General features: G+C 41.8%; 1 protein-coding gene and 1 pseudogene across 1 annotated transcript in view; one reads left to right on the top strand and one right to left on the bottom strand.

Moving 5' to 3' along the window:
- The window catches only part of KCTD16 (potassium channel tetramerization domain containing 16), a 312,795-nt gene extending 302,404 nt beyond the window's left edge, over window positions 1-10,391 (bottom strand). Inside the window, exon 1 of the mRNA XM_052644109.1 lies at window positions 9,560-10,391. Within this exon, the coding sequence (XP_052500069.1) occupies window positions 9,560-10,391 (832 nt within the window). The remainder of the gene's footprint in view (window positions 1-9,559) is intronic.
- Window positions 10,392-11,764: 1,373 nt separating this feature from the next.
- Window positions 11,765-27,026, top strand: LOC128051045 (39S ribosomal protein L37, mitochondrial-like; annotated as a pseudogene).
- The last annotated feature ends 722 nt before the right edge of the window (window positions 27,027-27,748 follow it).

Here is a 27,748-nt window from a genome sequence, read left to right as displayed (position 1 = left end):
TTATATATATATATGAGTATGTGCTCAGTCACTTCAGTAGTATCTGAATTGGCGGCCAAGTGGACTGTAGCCTACCAGGCTCCTGTGTCCATGGGATTCTCCAGGCATGAATACTGGAGTAGGTTGCTGTGCCCTCCTCCAAGGGATCTGCAATGGGCATTTAGTTTCCTTCTTTGAGAAATATTTATGAGTGCCTACAGTTTTGCAGGTTTTGGGCCAGGTGTATCACAAGGAATGTGACTGACAGTTCCCACCTTCACAGACTTCCTATCTAATGTTACAGAAACAGTTAAATAAGCAGGTATAACGCAGTATTATTTGTGTCATGGTAAAAGAAAACAGGGTCCTTTGGAGCAAATATAAGAGGTACCTAATCTAGATGTGGTGCGCTAGAAAAGCTTCCCATAAAAGGAACCTGTAGGTTTGGGACCTGAAGTATTTAATCAAAGCAGGTGGAGGCATAGTTCCAGGCAGAGGGAACATTACGTACAAAACTGAAGAACCAAGTGTATAACAGCATTCAGGATCTGAGGTTAAAAACGCAAGGGATGGGAGGGCAACAGAAAAGGCAAGGGACAGAAGCAGAAGTCATAACATGAACAGCTGTGATTCGTGTTAGGAAGTGACATGGGGTCAGACTCACACATTAGAAATCTCACCATATCTGCAGCAGGAAGAAAAGACCCAAAGGGAATCACAACAGACATGGATGGGAAGGACAATTTTATTTTCTTTGTAATAGTCTAGAAAAGCAATACCGGTGGCCTGGGCCAGAGTAGCATCAGTGGAGACGGGAAGAAATGGATGGATTTGAGGTGGATGACAGAAAAAAACCAATAGAAATTGGAGTTTGGAGAACTGGTAAGGGAGAAAGAAGAGCCACTCAGGTTTTATTCTTCCCTGGGGAACTGGGCAACTGATGAAACCATTTACTGAGATAAGGAATACACGGAGAGGTTTGGGAAACATATATAACAAGTTCAGTGGAGTTTCCACACAGTTGAACAAATCCAAGAATGCAAAATTAGAATAGCCAGTAGGCAAACTTTCCCTAGCTATTCTAAAAATGATTCTCTCTCCCAGTCAACAGGAGCCTTCTTGGTAGGTTCACTGCATTCCTGATGGTAACTCAGCCTAGTGACAAGAACAGCAATGGAATCCTAAGTTCTAGGGCTTCCCTGCTGGCTCAGATGGTAAAGAATCTGCCTGTAATACAAGAGACCTGGGTTTGATCCCTGGTTTGGGAAGATCCCCTGGAAGAGGTCATGGCAACCCACTCCAGTATTCTTGCCTTGAGAATCCCCAGGGATGGAGGAGCCTGGTGAGTTACAGTCCATGGGGTTGCAAAGAGTCTGACACGACTGAGCGACTAAGCATGGCACAGGCAGTTCTTGGATGACGAGAAAGGAAAGCACGGGCCTGCTATATCATCAGAATCATCTTGAACAATGGAGAGAATTGGTCCCAATTGTTATTTGCCTATATGACAATTACGAAAAAACTAACAATAAGAAGGTGTCCTTCCCTTGCTTCCAAAACATGTAGCATTTCAATCTGCCAAAGCAAATTAAAAATGGACTTGCCAGCAAATGAAACAACCAACAAAGAATTAATCTCCAAAATATACAAGCAGCTCATGCAGCTCAATACCAGAAAAACAAATGATCCAATCAAAAAGTGGGCCAAAGAACTAAACAGACATTTCTCCAAAGAATACATACAGATGGCTAAAAAAATACATGAAAAGATGCTCAACATCACTCATTATCAGAGAAAATGAAATCAAAACCACAATGAGGTACCATCTCACACCGGTCAGAATGGCTGCCATCAAAAAGTCTACAAACAATAAATGCTGGAAAGGGTGTGGAGAAAAGGGAACCCTTTTATTTTACACTGTTGGTGGGAATGCAAACTAGTACAGTGTGGAGATTCCTTTAAAAACTGGAAATAGAACTGCCATACAACTCAGCAACCCACTGCTGGGCATACGCACCAAGGAAACCAGAATTGAAAGAGACACAAGTACCCTGATGTTCACTGCAGCAGTCTTTACAACAGCTAGGACATGGAAGCAACCTAGATGTCCATCAGCAGACGAATGGATAAGGAAGTTGTGGTACATATACAGAATAGAATATTACTCAGCTATAAAAAAAAGAACACATTTGAGTCAGTTCTAATGAGATGGATGCTATTATATAGAGTGAAATAAGTCAGAAAGAAAAACGCTAATATAGCATATTGACACATATACATGGAATTCAGAAAAATGGTAGCAATGATCCTATATGCAAGACAGTAAAAGGACACAGATGTAAAGAACAGAATTTTGGACTATGTAGGAGAGGCGAGGGTGGGATGATTTGAGAGAATACCACGGAAACATATATATTACCACATGTAAACTGGAAGACCAGTGCAAGCTCGATGCATGAAGCAGGGCACACAAAGCCAGTGCTCTGGGACAACCCAGAGAGATGGGGTGGGGAGGGAGCTGGGAAGGGGTTTCAGGACAGGGGGACACATGTGCACACGTGGCTGATTCATGTCAATGCATGGCAAAAGCCATCAAAAGGTTGTAAAGTAATTTGCTTCCAATTGAAATAAATAAATTAATTTTTTAAAAATAAATTAAAAAAGAAATCAAGATCCTAAATAAATAAATAAAAATGGGCTTTCCAACACTTGTGAAGATCTCTTGCAAGAAATTATGAACTTGAATCTGATCAAGCCTTAGAATCTGGTGTTGAGCTCTAACAAATTTACAGAAAATGCAGGGGTAAGAAAAAATATGTTACTGACATCACAGAGATCATAGAGATTGATGAGCAAAACCCAGAGTGCCGGACATTTGACATGACAAATAGCTTGGTTTCTTCAAACAAATAAACTGAAAGAAAAAAAAAAGAAAGGAGAGAGACAAAGTGTGAAGAGGGATAGGAGGAAGGAAGGGAGAAATAAAAAGATGTAAGATTTTTGCCACTTTGTGGTAATGTCATATGCAATATTCTTTTCCTTTTATAGACAGCAATAAAAGATAATAAACAGGGACTTTCCTGGTGGTACGGAGGATAAGAATCCAGCTGCCAGTGCAGGGGATGCAGGTTCGATCCCCTCTTCTGGGAAGACTCGACATGCCTCGAAACAACTAAGCCCATGAGCCACAATTACTGAAGTCCCCATGCCTAGAACTGTGCTCTGCAACAAGAAAAGCCATTGCAATGAGAAGCCCAAACACCACAACTAGAGAGTAGCCCTCACTCACTGCAACTAGAGAAAAGCCCATGCACAGACACAGAGACCCAGGGTATCCAAGAATACAAAAGGTAATGGATGTACCTCACTTGACTCTTGATTCAAGCAAGACAACTTAAAAAAAAAAAAAATACTGTAAGAGAATCAAAGTTTGCACACCAACTAGACATCAGAAGATATCAAAGTACTATTTGTTTTGTATGCGATGTTACTGTGATGCATTTTAAAATTCATTTTATTTTAGAAACGTATAGTTTTTAATGGAGGAATGAAATCATTAATACCTGAAATTTGTTTCAAAATAATCCAGTGCAAACAGAAGAGAAAGTAGGTAGGGATATGTGAAACAAGATTAGTCTGGTAATAATCACTGTAACTTTTGGAGCTGGGTGTTTCTACATTTGGGTGTTTGAAAATTTCCATACTAAAATGTTTTAGCTGACTTGCCAAGAAATGCAGGATTTGAGGAAAGCAAGAGCAAAGACCAAAGAAAAAAGCAACAGTCAGCTGTGATGCAGAGATTGAACATCACCTCTGCTTTCAGAAGAACTGTTTCTGGGCATGGAACCGGCACTCTCCCCTCTGTCCAGTCACCCCTCTCCACGGTTTGTGCTTGGAGGTGCTCCAAATGGAGCTCGGCGGTGTTGTCTCTGTTTATGACTCCTTTGATAAGATCCAAATCTCTTCAGGCTGTCAGAATCATTTGGTCTTCTCTTTCTAACCATATATATACATACACCCCACACACACACATATATATACATATATGTTTTAACATATCAAGGGACTTGGGGGCAATCACAGAGTTCTCCCCCTTTTTTCTCACATACTGACATTTCTCTTGCTGCCAAATTCATTCAGGGAGGCCAGAGACTTAGGAAGAAACTACTCAAATCATCTCTTACAAAGAATCAGGTTCAGGTAACATACCCTGTTTAGCATGAAAGTGAAAACAAATGACATAATAGAATATTTTCCTAACATGCAGAAGAAGGGGTCGACAGAGGATGAGATGATTAGATGGCATCACCAACTCAATGCACATGAGTCTGAGAAAACTTCAGGAGATAGTGAAGGACAGGGAAGTCCATGGAGTCTCAAAGAATCAGACATGACGCAGTGACTGAACAACTAACATGTTTATAGTATTGTTACATTGAGCCCAATGGTCAGAGAACAGCATTTTAAAGAGACAAGAAAAAACCGATACCCACTGCCCCTGTCCTTTATCATCACCAGCCAATATCTCCCGAGCAGGGTCTAGGCTGACTTCATGATGAAGCCTTATACTTAGATTATGTTATACATTTAAGTTATAAATTACAAAATGAGAAGGCACAGGCCTTAAGAACACTCCCTTTGGGATACAAAGTCACCTGATCAACAACCATTAAAAGGTTTCTTATGTACAAAAACCTCTGAAAAAAGTAACACCATGCCTTGAAAATATTGTAAATATAATGTGTAAGGCTCGGAGAACCGCGCTCTGAAAAGGACACTCCGGGACAGCCTCCAGTGGACTGACAAAGTTTATTCCCCAGTTGTGCAGTTTTGTAATTTTCAGGGAATAGAGCAAAAGGCTGACTTGCACGTTGCCATTCCAGATAAACATTAAAGCATGCAAGCATAAAATACAGTTCCCACCGCCCAAGCCATAACAGAGCTTTGGCGAAACTCTAAAGGGAGTCTTATCACGAAACGACAGTCCTTGCTCTCAGAAACAGGTGGTCAGAAGGAAGTCTTCAAACGCCTCAAGGCCGGGCGTATTGACCTTCATGATCCGTTCCCAGCCTTGGGCACTCAGTGAATGCTCATAACCCTTTGTTACGCTCGTCCCAGCTTCCAACCTTTGTCATGAGTGGAGCAAATACATTTTCAGTATTTGCTTAAAGCCTTCCAGCTCCTCCACATAATGACAGGACAGAACTTTACTGACATCTTGATTGTGGCATAAAGAGAAAGAACTTGAAAGCAGGAATGACTAAAGCATGAGGAAAGGGGAGCATCTAAGATGGAAAAGACAGAAAAACATCACAGAAAGAGGAGAGGTAGGTAAACACCCGGAGAAGGCGATGGCACCCCACTCCAGTACTCTTGCCTGGAAAATCCCATGGACGGAGGAGCCTGGTGGGCTGCAGTCCATGGGGTCGCTAAGAGTCGGACACGACTGAGCGACTTCACTTTCAATTTTCACTTTTCACTTTCCTGCATTGGAGAAGGAAATGGCAACCCACTCCTGTGTTCTTGCCTGGAGAATCCCAGGGATGGGGGAGCCTGGTGGGCTGCCGTCTATGGGGTCGCACAGGGTCGGACACGACTGAAGCGACTTAGCAGCAGCAGGTAAACATCAGACCTTCACGGTTTGGACTTTGCTGTTCTGTGTCTTCATTTTGAATGTGCCAACATCAATTTTTAGTGTCCATATTTCTTTGGACAATAAAAATTGAAGTTATCATTGGTAACTTTTGAGGAACAAGGAAAAAGAAAGCTAGAATTATTTCAAGATAGATGCTTTTCTGCCTGTTTTCCTTTAAAAACTCACCCTTTTACAAGTTTTAAAATCAACCCTGGGTAAGTTACAATGGCTAGAACCACCATTTCTCCCTAATACAAGGTCATGAAGAATTCTAAGAAATCATTTCTTAATCTACTTTTCTCCAACACCCCCATCTCAATCAACCACCCTGAAGATATATACTATGTATACAAAGCAATTTAGAAACTTTGGTAGAAACAATCTTTTGAATGTAAGGAAACCAAGTAAAGAGAAAAAAGGTTAAAATGCACTTCCAAGTAGTAATCTATTGAAAAGGCAATGAATCGATGTCTCTATCTATGATTCACAGAACTCGGTTTATGTTTTGGGATGTTATGAATGAAACTCTCTACTTGTGGTCAGGTTATCACAATTCTATTAGAGGCAAATGCCTTTGAATCTGAATGCTTTCAGGCATTTGTCTAAAGTAATTCACTCATAGGAATAAGACTAAGGAAATGTACATAATCTTCTCCAATAAAGAACAACTTTCCCTCTCACTAGGGCATTGGAAGAAGGCTCTAAATAAGAGGTGCATTTATTTCCATATACCTGTGATTTTGTTCCTAAGTGGTGTGAATGGCTATTGATTCAAATCAGGACTTCTGTCTTCCAAATTACTTAACTCATTCCATCTGGAAGTGAGTCAAGAAGTCATCTTCTGACGTTTATATTGCCTTCCGTACAATACTTGGAAAGAAAACAGAGGTAATTATTTACCTAGTTGGATGAGAAAGAGGGGAAAATACCTTCTTGTTGTTTTAACTTAAAACAATTAAAATACTTTGTGAGGCAATCCTAGGACAGACATTTCTATGTTCTTATACCACTCACATTTTCTTGCTTGCTGATAAGTGAATCATAATCCATAATATCTCACATATTGTATTCTGGTGTATAAGCAGTGTAAACAAACACATTTCTTGCCGCCCTGATGAACACACACAAACATCTCTTGACATTTTTTTCTAGTTTTGCATTAAACAGTCAGTCAGAACTACTTGATGTTGATCATCAATTCTAGGCCTACATGAAGACTGAATGAGGCAAGAATCTAACCTGTTAATAACTGACAGATCTCCCTGGAAAATCTAGAAGAAAATTAAGCAAACAGAGGAAGAAGGGGTCTCTCCTCATGATTGTCAACCACCATATACAATGTATTAATTTCTTGCTGTTCATTTTTATTGTGATATGGATCCAGGCAAAGTGATTCTGCATTATCCCTTGGTTATTAGAAGAGTCTTACTTCTTGGAGTTCATTCCTTGGAACTAGGAAGTTTGTCACCACATATCTATATCTTTATCTACAGATATTTTTATAACCTAGGAGGCAGTTGGGATCCCCTACAAAGAACACCTTTGCTGTTGGTTGGTTGTTTTTTTTTTTTAAAAAATGGAGGAAGTGCTCCTTGAGACACATACTGCTCTTCAGACCACTACCCTTCAAACCTGGATGGCAGGCAGGTGGTGGTTTCTGGGCTCCATGCCCTCTGCAGTGCATGCAGGGGCTCGGAGTTGGCGATTGGTTGATTGGCAGGGCTTGGGGCATCTTTGCATACAGGCAATTCCCTGCTTTAGAGCACCTCCCAGAGTTTTGGCCCATTAACCCAAGCACAACAGCTTGATGAATTAATGCTTATAGAGGCACAGTTGGCAGCTTCTAATTAAATAATTATGGCTAAGCAGCTGCACGGAAGCTGTCATGCACCCTAGAAAGCCAGCTGTCAGCTTTATTGATCCTGAGACTGAGGAAGAGTTAACACTTAGCTCTGGTTGTTGGGTACAAAGAGCAAGTATATCATATGCAGTATATGTGCTGTGCAATATGAAGTTGTTGCATATTTGTGCTAGTCTGTCCATGGAGTAATGAAGAGCAACCTCCTCCCTGGCATCCTCTCAGCAATCCAACAAAAAAAAGGAAGTGATTATATGATTAGAGAACAGAGTCTGTCTGGAGCAATCTACAGAGGGCTTAGTATTATACAGATGAGTCCTTGATAAACACAGAAATGTCACTGAACTAGCAGGCAACTCAGGCTCTAAGTCTCATTTAGATGAGCAAAGTGATTGGAATCAAGTGTGGTCTTTTTGAGGGGGTATGAGTGATATGTTTTCTTCTGTTTGACTAAAGTTTCTTAAGAGGCCATTTTCAAATACTAGAAATTGGGGAACAGGTGAATATCACAAAACTAGATTTAAATTCAACGATGCATTTTTTTTTCCAAGTTAGAAGATGTCTGTTCTACAGAGTCACAGATAATGTCATATTCCTTTATAGAAAGCTAAAAAGCTAAAGCTTTATCTCTACGCTAATGGAAAACTCACCAGAAGGAAGAAAGCAGAATCTGGCCACTAAGCCCCAACACAGGGAAAGGTATAGATTATAGATAACAGCCATAGATCGGGGTATTGAGCCAAATAATGTTTGTTACAGAACATCAGAATGCGACTGAACTGCTAGATGATTCCACTTTTCTCCACAGGCTGTTCTTTCTATACAATCCATGTGTTTTCGCTTCTAAAAACCAAATCTGTGATAACCCAGTACAGAACAACTTGGCTTCCCGCAGGCCTTGTCACCAAGGCTCCCAACATCATCTCCAAAGGAATAAACACAACTGTAGGCAAAACTCAGTCCAACAGATTCAGTCACACCTTAACATGTAGAGATCTTTTGATATTTTAATCCTCAAAATTTATGGATTTGCCTTAAAATAAGAATAGGGAAAAGCTGGAAACATATTTCTCATGGAATGCACTTCACCCAGCTCCCAGACCTGTTGAAAATCAGCAGTTCATCAAGCACTGAACTTTACAGGCTGACTGATTGCTTTCCTCCCAGAGATCAATGGCTTATGGTTAATTTACAGTAATTCTTAAAATAAGGCATTCTGTACAGTAAATTGTCATTTAAACAACTGGACTGACTCTAAGAAACTCTACTATAAAGACTTCAGTACAATTGTTTCCTTTATTTTTTTCTCTTCTGGTTTCCTCTTATGCAGTGATTCTATCACCTCCGTTATCTGAAGCTGACTGTGTGTGATTGACAGTTCTCAAGGATTCATTCCTTTTGGGTGAATCCTAAATGCAGCTCAGCTTAATTAAGTCTGCAGTGCAACTCAAATCTCAGTACAAATTGCTAAGGAATCAAATCACAAATTCGTGAACGCCTAGGCAGGCAAATTTCAGACTTGGGGTCGGGGGGGGGGGGGGGGGGGGGGAAGGGGTCTTTCATCAGTCTGTACTGCCATCTAGCCAAGATCACGTCATTCAGTGCAACATCCATTTTGCTTTCAACGTCCCTGATGAAAGCCAGTCTTCAGAAACCAGCTTAATAGACTCCAAAGTTCAGATAAGACAACAGTCAGCAGCACTTCAGCCACTCTGAGCCTACCAAACTCCCATGACCCAACAGCCAAGTTCTCATCATTGCCTTATCTTCACAGTTCAATATCTGACAGACACACCTATCTATTTTCATTTCACATATTACCTATACCAATATCATTTGTATACTGTCATTTTGAGGCCTTTAAATAGTCTGTGAATTGATTGGGAAAACAAAAGTTACCTTAGGTAAAACATGAAAGCTGATTATAACCTCTAATCTTCTAGCTATACCTCAAGAGTTAAAAAAATAAAATAAAAATCCCAAACAGCATTCCTTAGACATAGACTGAACACGCAGACCATATATACATATATATCTATTAAACAAATCCATACACATGAAAAACAACAAGAACACTCTGTACTTACGGTAGAAGACGTACTCGGTGTAACTTGACCAGATCTTGTCATCTGTATATTGGTTGACGAAAGATGCTGTCACTGAGGAGTTACAGGCCACCATGTGGAATCCACATTCTGACAACATATCAAAAGCCCTTTCCAGATGCCTGAATTTGAGATAAAATCTGGATGTGTATCTTTCTGGGGCTCGGTCAGGGTCTCTGCTCTCATTCAAAGTTTCTCCAAAGACCTCCTTCGCCAAGGAAATCCTTCCACAAACCAAAATCCGGGGAACTCTCCGAAACTTGGCATCCGCCTGCCCCTCTCTGCCCATGGTGCAGGACCCCCTGTAACCCACAGTAATAAAACCCCACTTGCGGTCAGCAGGGAGCAACGAGGAAGGGGGGCAGATTCTCGTGTCACTTCCTTGGGAGGCATCTTCAAAGTCACTGTGGCAGAATTCATCTGGGCTTTGCTTGATTTCATCGGGGGTCAGGAGTTTGACCAAGTCTGGGAGCTGGAAGTACTCAGCTTCTCTTTTCAGTCTTCCCCTTTCTGGAAAGTGATCAGGCAGGACCACCTGCCTGTCCCTGAGATAGTCCAGAATATAACGGAACAAGAATCCATCTCTGTCAATGAAAAACCTTCCCTTGGAGTCCTTGGCTAGGTCGTTAGCTGTGTCTCTCTTTGGGGAAAACATTTTCCACAGGAGGGAATGAGGGATGCTTATTAATGTGGAATGGCGAGTGAAATAAACTTGACCCCCAACATTCAGCTCCACGACCTCAGGGAAGGAGTTGGGAACTGCAGCCCCTTGTTCTCGAGCATAATAACGACTACAGTTGCCACTCAGAGCCATGGTCCCTTTCTTCTTTCTCTTCTCCTATTTTGATGTGAAGGAGCGATCCAATGGAGTCACAGCCTGATCCTTTGCAGCAACTTATAAGGGAGGGAGAGGATGCTAACTTGTTAAAAACAACCTCCTCTTACCCCAGTTTTTTTTCCCCCAACAAAGCAAAAGTTCAAAGAGTCCACAGGTGAAATGATGCTACAGAAGTAGTTTAAACCCTGGCAGGTGGTGAGCTATGACTTCATGGAATATAATCAACTCATCTGCATCCAGTTTTCCCCCAAGCTCAGCAGGCAAGGCCGGTCAGGTCCCCAGTTACTGAGAGGTCTGTCTGCAGGAAAAGAGAGAAAATTATTTCCTCAAACACAGCATGAGTCAGAAAAAAAGAGACTGCTGGAGAGAGGAGAGGGAGGTAGAAGGAGGGAGGGAAACTGAAAGGGAGGGAGGGAGAGATTATTTTACATAAGCAGCCCTGGAATTACTGATTTCAGCCATTCTTCAACTAAATCATAGCTTCTTTCAAGGTATTTCGTGTCTACATATTTATCTATATCCCTCTGTCTCCAGCATTTAGTATTAAAAACATTTCTATTTGATTTCTGCATTAAAAATGAATATGCAATTTTCAACTTCTAAAAGGAGATTTATTTTCTTTCCTCAGCTGGAGAGGAAAAGCAATAAGCCCTGGAACTTACCTCAGTGAGTGCTGGAAACAGTTCTTGTGAAGAAATACCCATTTGCAAAGCAGTCCAAATCCCCAGCCACACACAGAGTCTGGAGCTTGTCAAAATCCCAAACAGGTAAAATACAGAGGTATCAGTGAAAAGTGCCAGAGAGATGTGCTCTTAGAAAATAATAATTATATATATAAATATTTATATAAATGTATATTTGCGTATATGTATGTATATATTCACTTCCAATCTCAAGTTAAAACAAGTCACAAAAAAGTTAAACCGTGACTAGAGGTGGTTGGATTGAAGAAGCAAAGCAGAGAAAAATATTCAAAGCTTCTCCAGGAAGGGAAAAAAAAAAAAAAATCAAACCTTTGGAAAGAATCCTTAAAACAAAAGAGAGTTGCAAAAGGTACCGGGACTTGGAAGCTTTTCAGAAAGCCCAGAAGCAAGACAGATGCTCCCTGCTGGGGTCCCAGGTAGCCACCCCACCTGCCGGCAAGGGCAAGCGGGCTCCCATGTTCCCAGCCAGGTGGGAGCGGGCGGCCGCCGCGGCGTAGAGATGCCGGCGCGGGGCTCGGGCTCGGGCTTCTCCGGTGGAGGAGCTGGGTGGTTCCACAGTTCCCAGTGCAGTTAGGATGCTGTTGTTTCAGCAGTGCAGGCAAGAAACCATCCAGGGAAATGACTATTACATCATCTTAAAGGAATATGGCTTGGAGAGAGCGGAGGCAGCTCCGAGTCACGTCCGCCTCGGTGACAGGTCGCCGGGACGGCACGGGGACGCCGCGCTCCGGCCGTGGGCACGCGAGTCCCCCGGGCGCTCCGGGCTCGGGGCGGGGACGGAGCGCGGCGCAGTCGCTTCCCTCCTGGTCCTGTCCCGGAGTCTGGAGTTTCCAAGGGCCTTTGCTTTGCCCTTTCGTGCTGTCTCTAGACCTCCACAGCCACCACCATGCCCCAGAAACAACCCCTCAACCCAGATGAACACGGCGGTTTTTCATTTTTAAAAAACCAACAAACAATTCTTTTGAGTGTGCACTAAATTTCTGCTGAAGGGCAAATTACCCCTCTAAAGCTTGTTTAAAAGAAAAAAAAAGCATACCCAATGACCCCAATGTTCAAGCTACAAAGTGGTTTTTTTCCCCCCCCGGAAGAGAACTAAGCCATGTTCTCTCAGATGCCCTCTCCTGTTTTTGTTTTTTTGTTTCTCCTTTCTCTCCATTCCTCTGCCACCCTCACCCCAGCAAATAAATAAATAATGAATATATACATCCATACCTTCAGTCTCTCTGGAATTACTGATGCTCCTTCTCAAGACTATAGGAAGAACTGGTACCCTCAGAAAAAAACAAGGTTTCTATCAGTAAGTCATTATCTTGGCTTCCATGTAAGACATCCTTACCTGCAACTTTTTTCTGGGTCTGTTTCCTTACGGAGCTTCTCTCTGGATGTGCCCCCGCCCCCTCCCATCTTATCCCAAGAGGACTCTGGTGGAAGACACGCCTGCAAAGAGACATTTTACTCCTGTCCCAGAGGGTTCCCTTAAGTGCATCATTAGAGTTTCAGGAAGGCATTTCCAGGGCAACCTAATCCACTAACAAAGTGCTTCCAGTTGATCCTGCCAGTCAATAATGGCCCAGGCAACAGCTTACAGTAAGTCAGCCAGTTCCCCTTTCAAACACCAATGTCTTAGGACTCACATTCCTAATGAGAATGTAGTACTTCATCTATGAATAATATATGCGGGGCACACTCCATTCCAAACAACTGCTATTTTTAAAAGATGAAAACCAAAAATGGAGAGAAATGTGTGAATTAGATACATTTTATGGGATACATGGGTTTATTGCCAGCTCTTGCCCCAAGAATTAGCATGAAGATAGACTCAGCAGTAGCATAAAATAATTTCTGATCTAACACTCTTTTCTTTCAACAAGAATCAGGTTACTGAACACATTCAGAGTATTAGCTAACACTCCAATATCTGATTATATTTAACTTTGTTTCTTTAACTAATGTATTAACCTACTCTGGCCTCAATCATTGGGATTTTAATGCTGGACCAATCAAGGATGCGCTTGTTATTTGATGCACTCATATCACCATCTAGTGTCCTCAAACTGTCAGTGCAGGACTATATCCGGCAACTTGTGTGAATGCGCGCACGCGTGTGTGTGCTCGGTCGTGTCCGATTCTCTGGGAACCCATGGACTGTAGACCGCCAGGCTCCTCTGTCCATGGAATTTTCCAGGCAAAAATACTGGAATGGGTTGCCATTTCTTACTACTCCAGGGAATCTTCAAGACCCAGGGATCGAACTGCGTCTTTTGTGTTTCCTGCATTGGCAGGCGGACTCTACCACTGCACCATTTGGGCCAAAGGTCAGATTTTTTTTCCTCTTTGTTTTAAAGTTCTTGAGTATTATCAGAAATGTTCTGTTCACCAAGATGACAAAGTAAACATCTAGCTTCCATCGGGATAAGGGGTAAAATAACTCTGAATCTATAGCTAGTAAGTACTGCCTTTGGTTGTAGTAAAGAGCAAATTATTTTATGTCTAACCAAGTAGGCCAGCACACCATGACAGTGGCTTTGGAGATCGGATATTAAAGTATTTGGGAAATAGTTTGGCAAGAAATGAAGAATGGGAGGAAGAGAAATCATAGTTTTAAAAACTAAAAGAAGCTTGTGAAATGGAATCACCATCTCATCTTAAAGACATAGCAACTGAGTACCAAGAGGGAAAGTACTTCCACAGGGTCACACAGCAAGGTAAGGGTTAGACCCCTGCCTATTCAGAACAGTCAATGTCCTGTTTTTAACCTTATCTGGAATAGGAATGGAGAGGTGGCAAATAAAGAAAACAAGAAGAATTTTAAGACTATTACACATTTGAAGAAGCAGCAAGTCATTTAAAAGAGCTTTTAATATGAAATTAAATTGCAAGGCTAAAATATTTGGACAATTTAAAAGAAGAGTATTCTGTATCTCAGAAATGAGAAGCTGTTTTCATTGGTCTGGGCTTCATCAGTTTAGTTCAGTTCAGTCACTCAGTCGTGTCCGACTCTGCAGGTTAGGCTATTTCTGAGACAAGTAGTTCTTAATTTGGGGGAGAATGGACTGCTTGGAGAAAACCTAGGCAGTGAATACCTGAACATAAAAGTTCACATTCAATGTCAGGGACAAAGCCTCTGAGGAAGAGCTGAATAAAAAGGCACCAGGGATATCACGTGGCCAGGGACTCACATTCCCAGCAATACTCACATTTGGACTATGAACCGTCTTTCCTTTTCTTCTTTTTTTTTTTAATGTGGACAATTTAAAAGTCTTTACTGAAATTGTTGCAATATTGTTTCTGTCTTATGTTTTGGGTTTTTGGCCAGGAGGCATAGGAAATCTTAGCTCCCTGATCAGGGATCCAAACTGCACCCCCAGCACTGGAAGGCAAAGTCTTAACCACTGGACTGCCAGGGAAGTCCGTGAACCTTCTTTGTAAAGTGATATTACACACATGCTCACAGAGACACATTCTGAGGACTGGAAAAAAAAAAAAAGAAAACATAAAACATTCACCACACAACCTTACCCTTGTGACCACACCACCTGAATGCACTCTGAATTCACATTTTTTAATAAACACTGTTAAGTACCCCAGACTTTGCACACATATATTGCTGTATATTGTTTTGTGCTAAAAAAAATTCACTTAGTATAATAAACAGTTAAAACTAAACAACTGTTTTTACAGCCCTCTTGAGGTATATTTGCTTTTTAATCTACCTGGATCCTCAAGAAATTGAGAGGGTCTGGACCTCTTATCCTTTGAGAGGTCAGGGATTTGGTTCAAGGTTGGCGCTAAGTCTATTCACGTTGGAGTTTGTAGAACCCGGGTTAGTAGCCTCTGATCTGTACTCTTTCTTGTTCCTTTAGTCTCAGGGAGGCAAAGGATAAGAAGTGAGATTAAAGCAATAATTGGCTTGGAGGAAACAAAGCAATACACTATCTAGAGAGATTTAAATAATGCTAAAGTAAGCGAGTGTGTCCCAGGGTGTCTCAGGGAGGTTGTCAGTAATCCCAGCTGTTTGGTGCCTGAACAAGAGGCAAGAAGCCAAGTCTAGGCTGTAAGTGTATTCCTGTCCATGTCACCAGATAACACTGCTAGTGTTATTATTCTCTTCTGGCAGCTCTCCACTGAAGCACCGTGAGATGCCACACTCTGTGCAAAGGCTGAACATCCAGCAACAGATTTCTCTTAAGTGACGAGTGAGGAAGAATTTTGCATTCCGTTCCTTGTAATATTCAAGCCCACAGCTCATGAAGACACACCATGGGTAACTTGTGGAACTGATGGAACGTGTCTTAGCTTCTATTTCCTGTTCCCCACTTTCACACACCCCCAGAGCTGAATGTTGAAGAGCGTGTTCTCAAAAGGACAATTTTAATTTTGGAATAATGTGATCACCTCCCACATCCTCGCCCCCTAACACATCCTTAAGTTTCCTCTCCCTTAAAGGGAGATAGATTTTATGCTGACTGTCTGTGTTATCAGGGAGGGAATTGATCTCATCAACTTACTCACACTAAGATGCTGCACATTCATTGTGTTACATGCCCCAAGGACTCCTGAATTATCAGCATCATCTTAATAGCTACTGTTGATGGAGGGCCTGTCAGAGCCATTACCTCTCTCTCAGCTCTCCCCGACTGGTGGTGTAACATTGGACAGAAGACTGAATGTCTCTGAGCCAGGGTAAAATGGAGATAATAAGAAGACTGCCTCTCAGGTGTGCTGTGCAGATAAAATACGATGATCTGCATGGTGGACCCCTAGCACATTCCCCAGCTCTAGGCGAGTGCTTAATGAATGTTGGTAGTATCCATTAAAGAGGTAAAAGCAGCCGTATTTGTTGTTGTTCAGCTCAAGTTGAGGCATAAAGAAGTTACCAAAGATGCCCAAAGATTGAAATTCAGCTTTGTTTGCAAATTTGTTGCTCTTCCCACTGTGTAGTTTTAGGTAAAGATTATTATTTGGTATAAACGTATTTCTCGGTAATGGGGGATCAGGCTTTGGTGGGGGAGATGGGTGGCAGAATAGGGAACTGAGAATAATCGATACCACAATGGTTAAAAATAGAAATGCCACCATCTTCTGCCAGACAGGTTGCATTCCTGGGACCCTTTCATCCATTCCACACAGATTTACTAAGTACTATATTGTATCCATCATAGCTGTTAAGTATTTAAGGTACAAAGATGAATTCAATACAATCTCTGAACTCAAACATTCACATACAAACACACACTCAAACTCAAAATCATAACAATAGAAGGCAAAGATTAAGGTTCTAGATTCTTGATCACTACTTCTTATTTGCAGAAAAATGTCTAGTGCTGTATTCAGCTTTGGATTCTACATAGTTCACATATGGTTTGGACAAATCACTTAACCTCAGGTGACCTCTGCTTCCATATCTGTAAAATGAAGCTGTCTCCTGTTATAGAGATACTGTGACTGATGGCAAAAGATAAAATATTGCCGCCCAATCTTCAGAAGCATACTAAGATGCAACAGAGGAAGAAGGCAGCAGACAGCAGTCTGTCTTGTTAAAATAGAGCCTCCACAAGAAAGAACTGGGATTCGACTTGTATAATTTTAAAGTCAGAATGGGAGACCCTTTGAGATCATTCTTTGTAGCCTCAGTTCCACCTAAAAGTTTGAGATAATAGGAAATGTTCAGTTTAGTCACTCCCCTCAGTTTCTTCCTGAAAATACCATTGAACTTGACTCCCAAAATACAAATAATAGCTAAAGTTGTTTGTACCACCATACAGTCTCTGAAAGGAAGTCTGCAGAATAAAGTTCTAAGTGAACTCATTTTGAGATCTGAAGTGTTTTTATTTTTTTTAATGTTATGCTGATCTGAAAAGCAAGTATGGGCTGCTCTTCACATACGAAGTTAACACCTTTTCAGGTTTTCTTCAAAATAATGACAATTTTCTGGAAGAAATGGTCCAAGTTAGGAGTGCATAATTTGATCATGATGTTGAGTGAAGCCAAGTCCACATATGTGTTTTGAAACTGTGATCTCATCAGCATGAAACCTAACCAACAGAAATACACTCTTCCTTAAAACAGATTGGAGAATAAGGGGAAAAAAAGAATGTAACTGCCCGACTTTGAAACAACTGGTTCCAGCAAATACACAGGCAATATTTTACGCATAGCCATAAAAAACAAAAGAGGTCTACCCTTGCCTACCCCCACAGTCCTGCTTCGAGCAACCTGCCTAACTATGTTGTATCATTCACAGTGTGATGCTCATTGCATATGTTGTATTATGCATATTGGCACCATCCTTACCATGTTTGCTATGCATTATGCAACAGATCTCTTGGCAAAGGAATAGTGTAATTTGTAAGCCAGTAATTGTCAACCTTTTATCTTCCACCTAGGAAACCCATTTTTCAAACGACGTCTCCGTTGCCTTTCCAAAATATGCAACAGATACAAGCAATATCAAATCCAAAAACACTTAGGTGTTAAGTTCAAAAACACTTATTATTTAAAAAGCAATCAGTCAGAGATTTCAATAACATGTCAGTGGTCTCTAGTGTGCATTTTAATGTTTTTCTAAATAGTTTTCTATATGCATACATGGAATTTATTGAACTCCCTGAAGCAACCTGTGGGGAAAGTTTGAAAAGCCTAGTTATAATAAAAAGGAACAGGTTTTAGAATCAGGCAGAGCAAGGTGTGAAAGAGGTGCCTACCAGCTGCATGCTCATGAGATAATCACTTTACATCTCTGAGGATATTTACTTCATATATATATTAGAGATAGAAAAATCCAGGATTGTTGTGGGATATAATATATGATATTATATAATATATGATATTATACATAGCATTGAAACATGTATAATATCATATATGAAATAAATTGCCAGTCTAGGTTCGATGCATGATACTGGATGCTTGGGGCTGGTGCACTGAGATGACCCAGAGGAATGGTACGGGGAGGGAGGAGGGAGGGGGGTGCAGAATGGGGAACACGTGTATACCTGTGGCGGATTCATGTTGATGTATGGCAAAACCAATACAATATTGTAAAGTAATTAACCTCCAATTAAAATAAGTAAATTTATATTTTAAAGAATTTCTGAAAGTGCCTGGCACATAGCAAATATTCAGTAGGTAAGTGGCAATGTGGTTATAGTTATGCTTGGCTCCATCACCTCCTCTGTCCCTCTTCCACCACTTTCTGCCTGTACCCCATGGGTCTGTGTGAATGAGTCGATGGGAGGGTACCACATTACTTATTCATGCTGGCAAAGTGAGTGACCCCTTTTGTAAAAGTCTGCTTCTTCCTGGGAGGAGGGGAATAGAATAAAGGCAAGGGATACTAGGATTTCTAAGCACAATTATCCTTGGAGATGGATAATTAGTTCATTTAAAAACAGACTCACCTGCCTTAGAAATAGCTGTGGTTTGCAAAGAATGATAGAGGAAAGCTCTTTTAGAACACCTCATACCATTTTACAGTGATTCAGCAGTCAAGCCATTGTTTGTAGAAGGCATTTTTCACAACTAAACCCAAACATGTCATACTCATAGAGATGAATCCTACCGATGGCATCTGCAGGTGGGGAAAGCATGAAGAGAGAAGGGCAAAAACCAAATAACAAATGGAAAGGTTTATCTCAAGGACTTGAGAAGTCAAAGCCGGGAAATTCAGGAATGCTCTGAAATATCACTTTCATTGCCAGTGCACTTTCCCTTGCCTTTTGAGTTATCTACAGGTATTCATGGAGGAGGGAATCATTTTTCATTCATCTTGCTAACCCTCAGTAGCTAGCACAGGTGATGGCATTTGGAGGGTGCTCAATAAATGTGTGTTAAATTTAATTGCAGGAATGAGAGTGTTTGCTTAGAATGGCACAAAATTGGCATGTTAAACTTATGATTACCAGGGGAGAAATGGGGAGAGGGAGATAAATTGGAAGATTGGGATTGACTTATACACACTACTATATAAAAAATAGATTAACAAATAATCTATGGCACCTGCTCAGTACTCTGTAATGGCCTATATGGGGAAAGAATCTAAAAAATGAGAGGCTATATGTATACATAAAACTGATTCACTTTGTGGTATAGCAGAAACTAATACAACATTGTAAATCAGCTGTACTCCACTATAACCCCATAAAAACTTTTTAAATGATTTGTCCATTCTGAACATTTTATATAAATGGAATCATACATTACTACAAAAAAGAAACTGACAAGGTTATGTCAGAATGAGTGTTAGTTGGGAATATAAGGTGGTTGATTTCAGTTTAGTTCTCAAAACATTGAGTTATCCATACTGTCAACTAAAAAAGAAAAAAATGCACAACTTAAATGTAGAGAGTTGTGTTTTGCTTGGCAGCCAAAACTGAGAACTTAAGCCTGGGATGCTGCTTCTTAGATAACTCTGAGGGACTGCTCTGACGAAGTCATGGAGGAGCCATGATATGGAGGCGTTTTTGCTACAAAGACCAGGTATGTGAGTACTCAGTTGTTCCAGTTTTGTCCAACTCTTTGCGCCCAAAGAGCTGAACTGTAGCGCGCCAGCCTCCTCTGTCCATGGGTTCTCCAGGCAAGAATACTGGAGTGGGTTGCCATGCCCTCCTCCAGGGGATCTTCTTGACCCAAGGATCAAACTGGTGTCTCTTGTGTCTCCTGCATTAGCAGGCAGGTTCTTTACCACGAGAACCATCTGGGAAGTCTACAAAGACTAGGTAGTGGAACTTCATAAGATTACTGCTGGGGCTTCCCTGGCAGCTCAGCAGTAAAGAATTCCCCTACCAGTGCCAGAGACAAGGGTTCAATCCCTGGTCTGGGGAAGATCCTACATGTCTCGGAGCAACTAAGCCCCTGCACCACAACTATTAAGCCTGTGCTCTAGAGCCTGGGAAACCCAACTATTGAGCCCGTGCTCTGCAACTACTGAAGCCCACACACCTAGAGCCTGCGCTCTGCCACAAGAGAAGCCACCACCATAAGAAGCCGAAGCACTGCAACGAAGAGTAGCCCCCGCTCATCACAACTAGAGAGGAGCCTAGGCAGCAACAAAAAATATCCAAAACAGCCAAAAATAAATAGGTAAATAAACAATTTTTTTAATTTAAGGAATGATTACTGATAATTAAAGAAAGCCAGACACCTCGAGTTCATGAATTTAGCACTTTTCTACGTATGAGAAGATGCGAGAGTCTCCGCTCATTGAAATCACTCCTTTGACATGTGCCTCAGCTATCTGGGGCCAGAGTCCTGAATGCCCTCACGGTGCATGTGTGGGGGTGGCTGCAGTGGCTGAGGGCTTGCCAGCCTGTTTGTCTCCATCTTGAGTTCCCTAAGGGCTCACAGTCTGGGGTGGCTGTAGTGCCTGATGGCTGTAACATCCTCTGTTTACTGATTTGCCAGGCAACATTTTTCATTCACAATGCTATTAGGGACCTTTGCATTTGGTCAAGTCCGAGAGAAATCAACTCACTGCAAAAAATAGCCTTGCTTAACTCATCACTGCAAAGAGGTCATTCAAGCACCCAATGCCCAGTCAAAATGGAGTGAAAAAAAGAAAAACTATTAGAAGGAACACCCCTGGAAGAGGAAGAGATCACAAAGTTTTTAGTTTCAAAATTGCACTGACACCAGTTTCCTTAAATATTCATGTCAATGTCTGTAGCCAAACTAACAAAACTGACGATGACTCCCAAACATATTCACATACATTTAATTCCTACAACAACCCAGAATTGTTGGCCTTGTGGGGAGAATAAAAGAAACTCTGAGAGTTTAAATAATCACCAAGAGGTCACACCAAGCTTGTCTGATCCCAAAGCGCCCTATTAATTACACCAAACTTATTTACACATAGTTCCTTTTGTTAAATATCCTCAACCTCTATCTGATATTTGCTCACTGCGAGCAACAACACATCCCTAGCAGAGATCACCACCGTATCCACAATCCTAGTTCTGTACCGGGCACAGGGAAAGCACTCTGTAAGTAAGTAGGTGTCGAAGGTTTGTTAGAATGTACAAGTGAGTGAATAAATGAAAACATGAGTAGATGAACAGACTACCGCCTGGGACAATGGTACCCAGAGATTTTAGCTGGATACAGCAGAGCCTGATTTCCTGTGGTATCTCTAATTTTCTTTACTCCTGAAATGTTGGTCCCCAATGGAAGGCTGATTCTAGTGATGAAAAGGGGTTCTGAAGAGGTTAAATAAAAAGGTTTCCATAAAAATACCAGAGAATTGGCCCTTCATGAAGCCACAAGGATGAGTAATATAGATTTATATGTTTATGTTCTAGAATTTTAAAATTTTTAGAAATAAGAAACTGCTTTGGGGATAAAGCTAAAAATCCCAGTTTTGGGGTTCTCTTTTGTTTTGTTTTGTTTTTTAGGTACGTAGATGGTAAAAAATATATATATGAGTCACTTTTAAAAAATCTTGACAAGGTACCAGGCAATTCTAAGCCAGTCATTGCATGCATCAGTCACTGTGCATCTTTTCTAAAAATGTGTGTGGAGTTGGGAAGCCTGGTAATGATTGACCTATACAGACACACACACAGGGCATAAGATTTAAGGAGCCAAAGCACACAATTCAAACGTGAGTTGGGAGACATCGTTCTTAAGCTGTATAATGCAGATGTGCTTAGCTGCTGCCAAAGAAATCTCATGTTACCTTTATAGACAATGATCTGAGCCTCAAGCACATCTCCCAATTACCCTAGGGTCTCTCCAAATGGCAGGCTGGCTTGCAATGTGTGGTTCCAAAGACTGCCAGAGGACATCAGGCAATTGTTTGAAAATGCAACCAATGTCATTTATCTTCATGATAAATCTGGTTTCCATTCCATCAGAAAAAAAGAATGTCTATAACATTAAAAAAAAGAAAAAGATTTATGCATCTGATAGAAACTGGATTCAACCTGATGCCTCTTGATGAACCCCTTGAATTTTTTATATATGTAAATGAGATCTTGAGAGTTGTTACATACTGCTACGCTGTTGTAGTACCATCCTATTGAACACAGAGGCTAAGATTACCCCTAGATAGGATATTAAATAAAATTATAAATGTAAATGGAAAATTAGAGAAAGAACTATGGATGGAACAGAGATGGAGTTCTAATTTGCACCAAAGACAATAAGAAAATGCATTTCTCATATTGCCATTTTGCCCAAGGACATTTGTACATATAGGCCTAAAGAAAGAAAGAGAAAGTAACTGTCCAATGGAAGTAACCAAGGGGTTGGAGCCCAGTTTGAGAACATCAGTGCTTTGCTACTAGCTAATCAGAGTCCAGAAAGAGTCCTTTCCCAGAAGCCCAATGAGTTAATGACAACTAAGGTTGTTGGAGTTCAACAAAAAAAGCTTTTGAAATCGTAGTTCTGTTCCATGTCTCTTATAATCATTTATTTACTCAAATATTTAATCAAATATTTACATATCTATTTGTACAAAGAACTATGTCAGACACTGTAGAGGCTGCAATGATTAATGAGACTAGAGCTGCCCTCAACAAGTTGATAATCCAGTAAGGCAACACAGTTTACTCTGTGCCCAAATTGGAGAGAGGTAACTTATGCGCCAGGGAGGGTGATGGCTGCTTTTAAGAGAAGTGGGGAAAGTTCTGTGAGAAAGACACAGACCTAACCAAAAGGAAGTCATTTTGAAACTCTAAGGAACTTCTTGTCTAGCACAAAGTACCCATTAATAAATTATTGATGGGCTAAAGAAAGTGCCTCCATGCATCACTACATATTTACTGGGCATGAAGTCAGAGGCATCCATTTAGAATTCATTTAGAACTGCCCTAAACCTGGCTGATTCATTAGTCTTGATGCTCTCAGAAATATTTCTATAAGCCCATTATAGCTCTAGTCCACACAGCTAATTTGTATTTGATTCTCAGCCAATGAGGACTAAGAGCCATTTGAGTGGTCCTCCCCAGGCATTCACTGACCACCAGGTCCTTCTTCTGCCATTACTTGTGTGCCACTAAACACCTGGGTTCAAGACAGCTGAAAACAGGAGTGCAAGCAATGGTGCTGAAGGTTCTACCCAAGATCAAGGAAGATACTGGACGGCAGGAAGGAGGCTTCACTACAACAGCTCCAAGTGCCTTCAAGGAGACATTCTAAGAGACCCAGATCAACAGACAATTGTCTGGTGGAAATCCTGTGACATTTTGAAGGGCAGCATAAGCCTCATTGCAGCAGAGAAAGATTGTCCAACAACAATATGAAGGATAAGTAGAGGAAATCTATGGCCAGAGGCATATCACAACTTCAGGGGACTTCAAGAGCAATTGCCAAAGTGTATCAATAGCATGTCCCCAAGGATGTTCAATAATCACATAGAGCACCCATTTAGTTATTGTGATTATTTCCAGGAACAGATTCCCACAATAATTTCAGGTTGGGGAGTGGAGGCAGAGGGTGATGTAAAGCACTATTTCTATTTCAGATACCCCGAGAACCCTGTAATTTAGGATATCCTGAGGGAGATTCACTTTCTGTAAGCAATAACTTACAGAGCATGAGATGGTTGGCTGGAATCACGGATTCAATGGACAAGAATTTGGGCAAATTCCAGGAGATGGTGAGGGACAGGGAAACCTGACGTATTGCAGTCCATGGGGTCATGAAGAGTCAGACATGACTTGACAACTGAACAACAGCAACAAGCAATAGCAGTTCTTCAAGGCAATTGTATAACACAAAGGAGAGTGAATAAAATAGCATGAGGAACTTTTGTTCAGTACAAAAGGAAAATCTTATAATTTTGGTCACCCTGCATTATTGCAAATAAAATTTGCCTGGTTTATTAATGTAACATTCACAATTTGGGGATGGAAAGGGAAAGAAACCTACAAAGCAATCTACAACTTAAGCTAAAAATGACTACTTCCTATGCTGGGGAGTGTTCGTGCACCATGGTTAAAAGTGGTGGCTTTAGGATCAGACAGTTCTGGGAGCAAATCCCAGCTCCATCATTCACCAGTTGAGAAAGTTGAATTACTCTTCTAGTCACAATGCTCACATCTATAAAACAGGTAATAATTGTAGTTCCTTATAGGATCAAATAAGAGAATACATATCAAATATTTAGTGCATCACCCTCTCATAAGTTAGTACTCAACAAATGTAGCTTTGGAGTTTTTTATGTATTTTTTCCATAATGGTTTTGGATTATCATCTCCCTAGAGAAGAGGCACATCGTTAATATCATTAATGTTGGCCAGTCCTCGTTCTGTGTCCCCTTACAGATTAGGAGGGCAGAAATCAAGCCAGTCACGCAGATCCCCTTTGAGAGTGTAGAGTCTCCTACTGACAGTTGTTTTGGGGAGGTCAAAGGGCACCGTATGGCAGGTAATAATGATGTTTGTCTGCATAACATACCCTCCACTTGCTGAGTTGTCAGTGTCCCCATGGCCCCATGAAGCTCTAGCCCTTGCTCCTCATTTATCACATGTCACTTGTCCCAGCATGTTTCCTGCACACAGGATGTTTGGACACAAATCTGCATATCTTTTAAGTTCTGTTTTCCCCCCATACCCTCCCCCTGTTGACCTGACTCAGTCTCAGTGGACTGTCAGCACTATGCAAATGACTTCAAGTTTGGTTTCCAATTTATATATACCTGCTGGGCATCTTAACACAGACCTGCCAGAACATCACATTCAAGTCCAAAGCCAAATATCTGTTTGCTACTCTCATTCATTATATTATATCATATTCTCTGAGTTAACGGCATCAATGGCCTTTCTCTAAACCCAGTTGTGTTGTCTATCCACTTTACAATAAATCTTCAAGGTATCTCTTCTTTTTCATCTCCATTTGTCCTACCCTTTTCTTTACCTTTTACCCAAATCAGTTTGTTCAACAACTAATTACTGAGATCCACCATTGACTAGATGCAGGATTCTGTTGTAAGCTCTGTGTGTTGGGACCTAGAGATGAACAGGTAGACATGGTTCTTTTCCTCATGGAACTGTCATTCTAGGCAAGCAATGCAGATTTTAAACCAGTAATTCAATAAGCAAAATCATTTCAAATAGTCACATGTTATGAATAAATTAGAACTTGGTAATATGAAAAAATGTCTTGGGCAGAGGATAGGGAGACAAAGAGCAGAGATTGGGACTCTGAGTAAGTGATATGTGAGCTAGGGCAAGAAGCCAGTCGTGTGAAATTCTGGAAATAGCATATTCTAGGTAGATGAAACGAAAAGAACAAAGGCTCGGATGTCTGAAGTCAGACTATGCTTGGCATGTTTAAAAAACCAAGAAAGCCAGAGAGTTGGAGCAGAAGTGAGAGTTCAGGTCTGAGAAACACACAGGGGCAGGTCAAGCCATGCAGAGGATCATGGACCAGGGTAAGAGTGTAGATTTCATAATAAGTATTATAGGAAGTCATTGATGGGTTTAAAGTTAGAAGAGGCATGGCCTAGTCTCTCTCTCTGTATGTGTGTGTGTGTGTACTCTTGCACGCTCAGTCATGCCAGACTCTTTGCAAACTCTTGGACTGCAGCCCGCCAGGCTCCTCTGTCCATGGGATTTCCCAGGCAAGAGTACTGGCATGGGCCTTGCACAAGGGAAGATGGCAGCATCCAGGTGGAGGTTTTGAGATCAGATCTGCAAGGTGCTGGTGTGGCAGCCCACAAAGGTTTGCCCCAGGTGGTTTGGCCTTCTGTGCTGCAGAGCCCCGAGATGCAGGGCATATGAGTGGGGCATGTGATTCATGCAGAAGCCAGAGCCTCCTCCCCCACACAGGGTATACACGATTCCTGGACTAGAGTCCTTCCCCTTCACAGGGAAGATGCACTCCATGCCCAGGCTGGCACGGCCAGTCTTCCCATCCTGAGACCCTGACTGGATGCCCCTCTTGCCCCTGCTGCATGAGCACCTGCTGTACAAGGACCACGTCTGCTACACCCTTGAGGGTGTAAAGCAGGCTCTCTGGCTTAACAAAACCAAGTTAACAGATGGCCTTCCTGAGAAAGTGCCTAGCCTTACTGGTGATCCAAGAAACCACAGAGAAGATCAAGATGAACCTGTTCTGAATGCAATCTCTCAGCTCATCTCTGGCACTCTACTGAAGACATCCCTAAGAGAGAGACCTATTGCCCAGTCATTGTGGACAGCCTGATGCAGCTGTGTAAAACCCAGATTCTCAAGCATCCTTCTCTGATCAGGCAGATCTATGCCCAAAACAACATGTGATCCACCACCTGGAAATAAGAGTCGACCCTGATTCAGGTCCATAGTTCCGGTAGAGCCCAAGTGAATGCCAAGGATCCTCTGCCTCCCATTGCCCCCCGAGAGGAGGCAGAAGCTACTGAGAATCATGTTCTTGAGAACTTCTATCCCATAACTCCCACCATCAGTCTTTAGGAGTGCAATGTTCATGATGTGAATGATGACAATGGATTTCTGAAGGGTTATTTTTACCCCTGTCCTCACACTCAGTATTTTCTGGAGTCAGCCAACTTAGAACCACACTGCTTCCAGCCAGATCAGTTGTGGGCCAAGATGATCCTGTCTGCCTTTGGCAATGTGCTGGCTCAGGCTTGGTTCCTGTATGGGAATGACCCTAAGGTTTTGGAGCAGCCAGTAGTCACGCAGAGCATGGGCACCCACCGGTGTGTCTTCCTGGTGCTACAGCTGAACACCACAGATCTGGCCTCCGAGGAGGACCTCAAGAATCTAGCCTGGGTGGACTCCAATCAACCCCTGCATTGGCACTTTTTTTGTGTTCCAGTGATCAAAAAGAAGGTGGTTATAGACCATGTTGGACCAACTTGTTCCCAGCCAGAGACATTCAGGAAGTTTTTGCTCTGTATTTTCATGGTGTTGTGTGGCCCAAGGACTGTCCTGAGGCCTGGAGCCCCAGACCCTTCTCTTCCTGAAGATCCTGGAGTCTGGACAGTGCCTGGGGCTTGTCCTGAGCTGCAGCACTCCTTTGGCTGGGGCTCTCACCCACAATAAAGAGCCCTTAGGGTGCCCTGGAGCCTGTGTTTGTTGTGAGGGTGCTGTCAGGTGAGACACCCACAGTTGCACACAAGCCCTTGCCCTGAGCTTGCCTCTGTGCAAGGGCCAGCCCTGGAGCCTCACCTGTCCCAACTTTATCTGTGACCCATCTTGTGACTTTACATAAGAATCTTCAGCTCTCTGAGTTTCAAAAGAATCCTGGAGTGGGTTTCCATTTCCTTCCACAGGGGACCTTCCTGACCAAGGAATCGGACCCACACTCTCTTGTGCCTCCTGCATTGGCAGGCAGGATCTTTACCACTGTGCCACCTGGGAAGCTCCATGTTCTAGTCTACCTGTTTTTTTCAAGTTGACATTGACTGCTCTGGGGATAATGAATTGTAGGGAAGCAAGATTGACTATAGGGCAGAGTAAAGAGTGTTGCAGGGATCCAGGCCATAGATGATAGTGACTTGACTAGGGTTAAGGAAGGAAAAATGTGAGGATTTTGGACGCATCATGGAGGTACTAGAGATGGTACTATTACACAGATCTGCTAATGTTCTTCCTCCTTCCAAGGTTTTTCATCTCAATTCATTCAACACAAAGCTGACAGTGTCATCCTTCTAAAGACGTCATCCTTTGCCTGAATATGTCAACT

The sequence above is a fragment of the Budorcas taxicolor genome, chromosome 7 (genome assembly GCF_023091745.1).
Source record: "Budorcas taxicolor isolate Tak-1 chromosome 7, Takin1.1, whole genome shotgun sequence".
NCBI classification, from domain to species: Eukaryota; Metazoa; Chordata; class Mammalia; order Artiodactyla; family Bovidae; genus Budorcas; species Budorcas taxicolor.
This window is presented reverse-complemented; position numbering and strand designations above follow the sequence as displayed.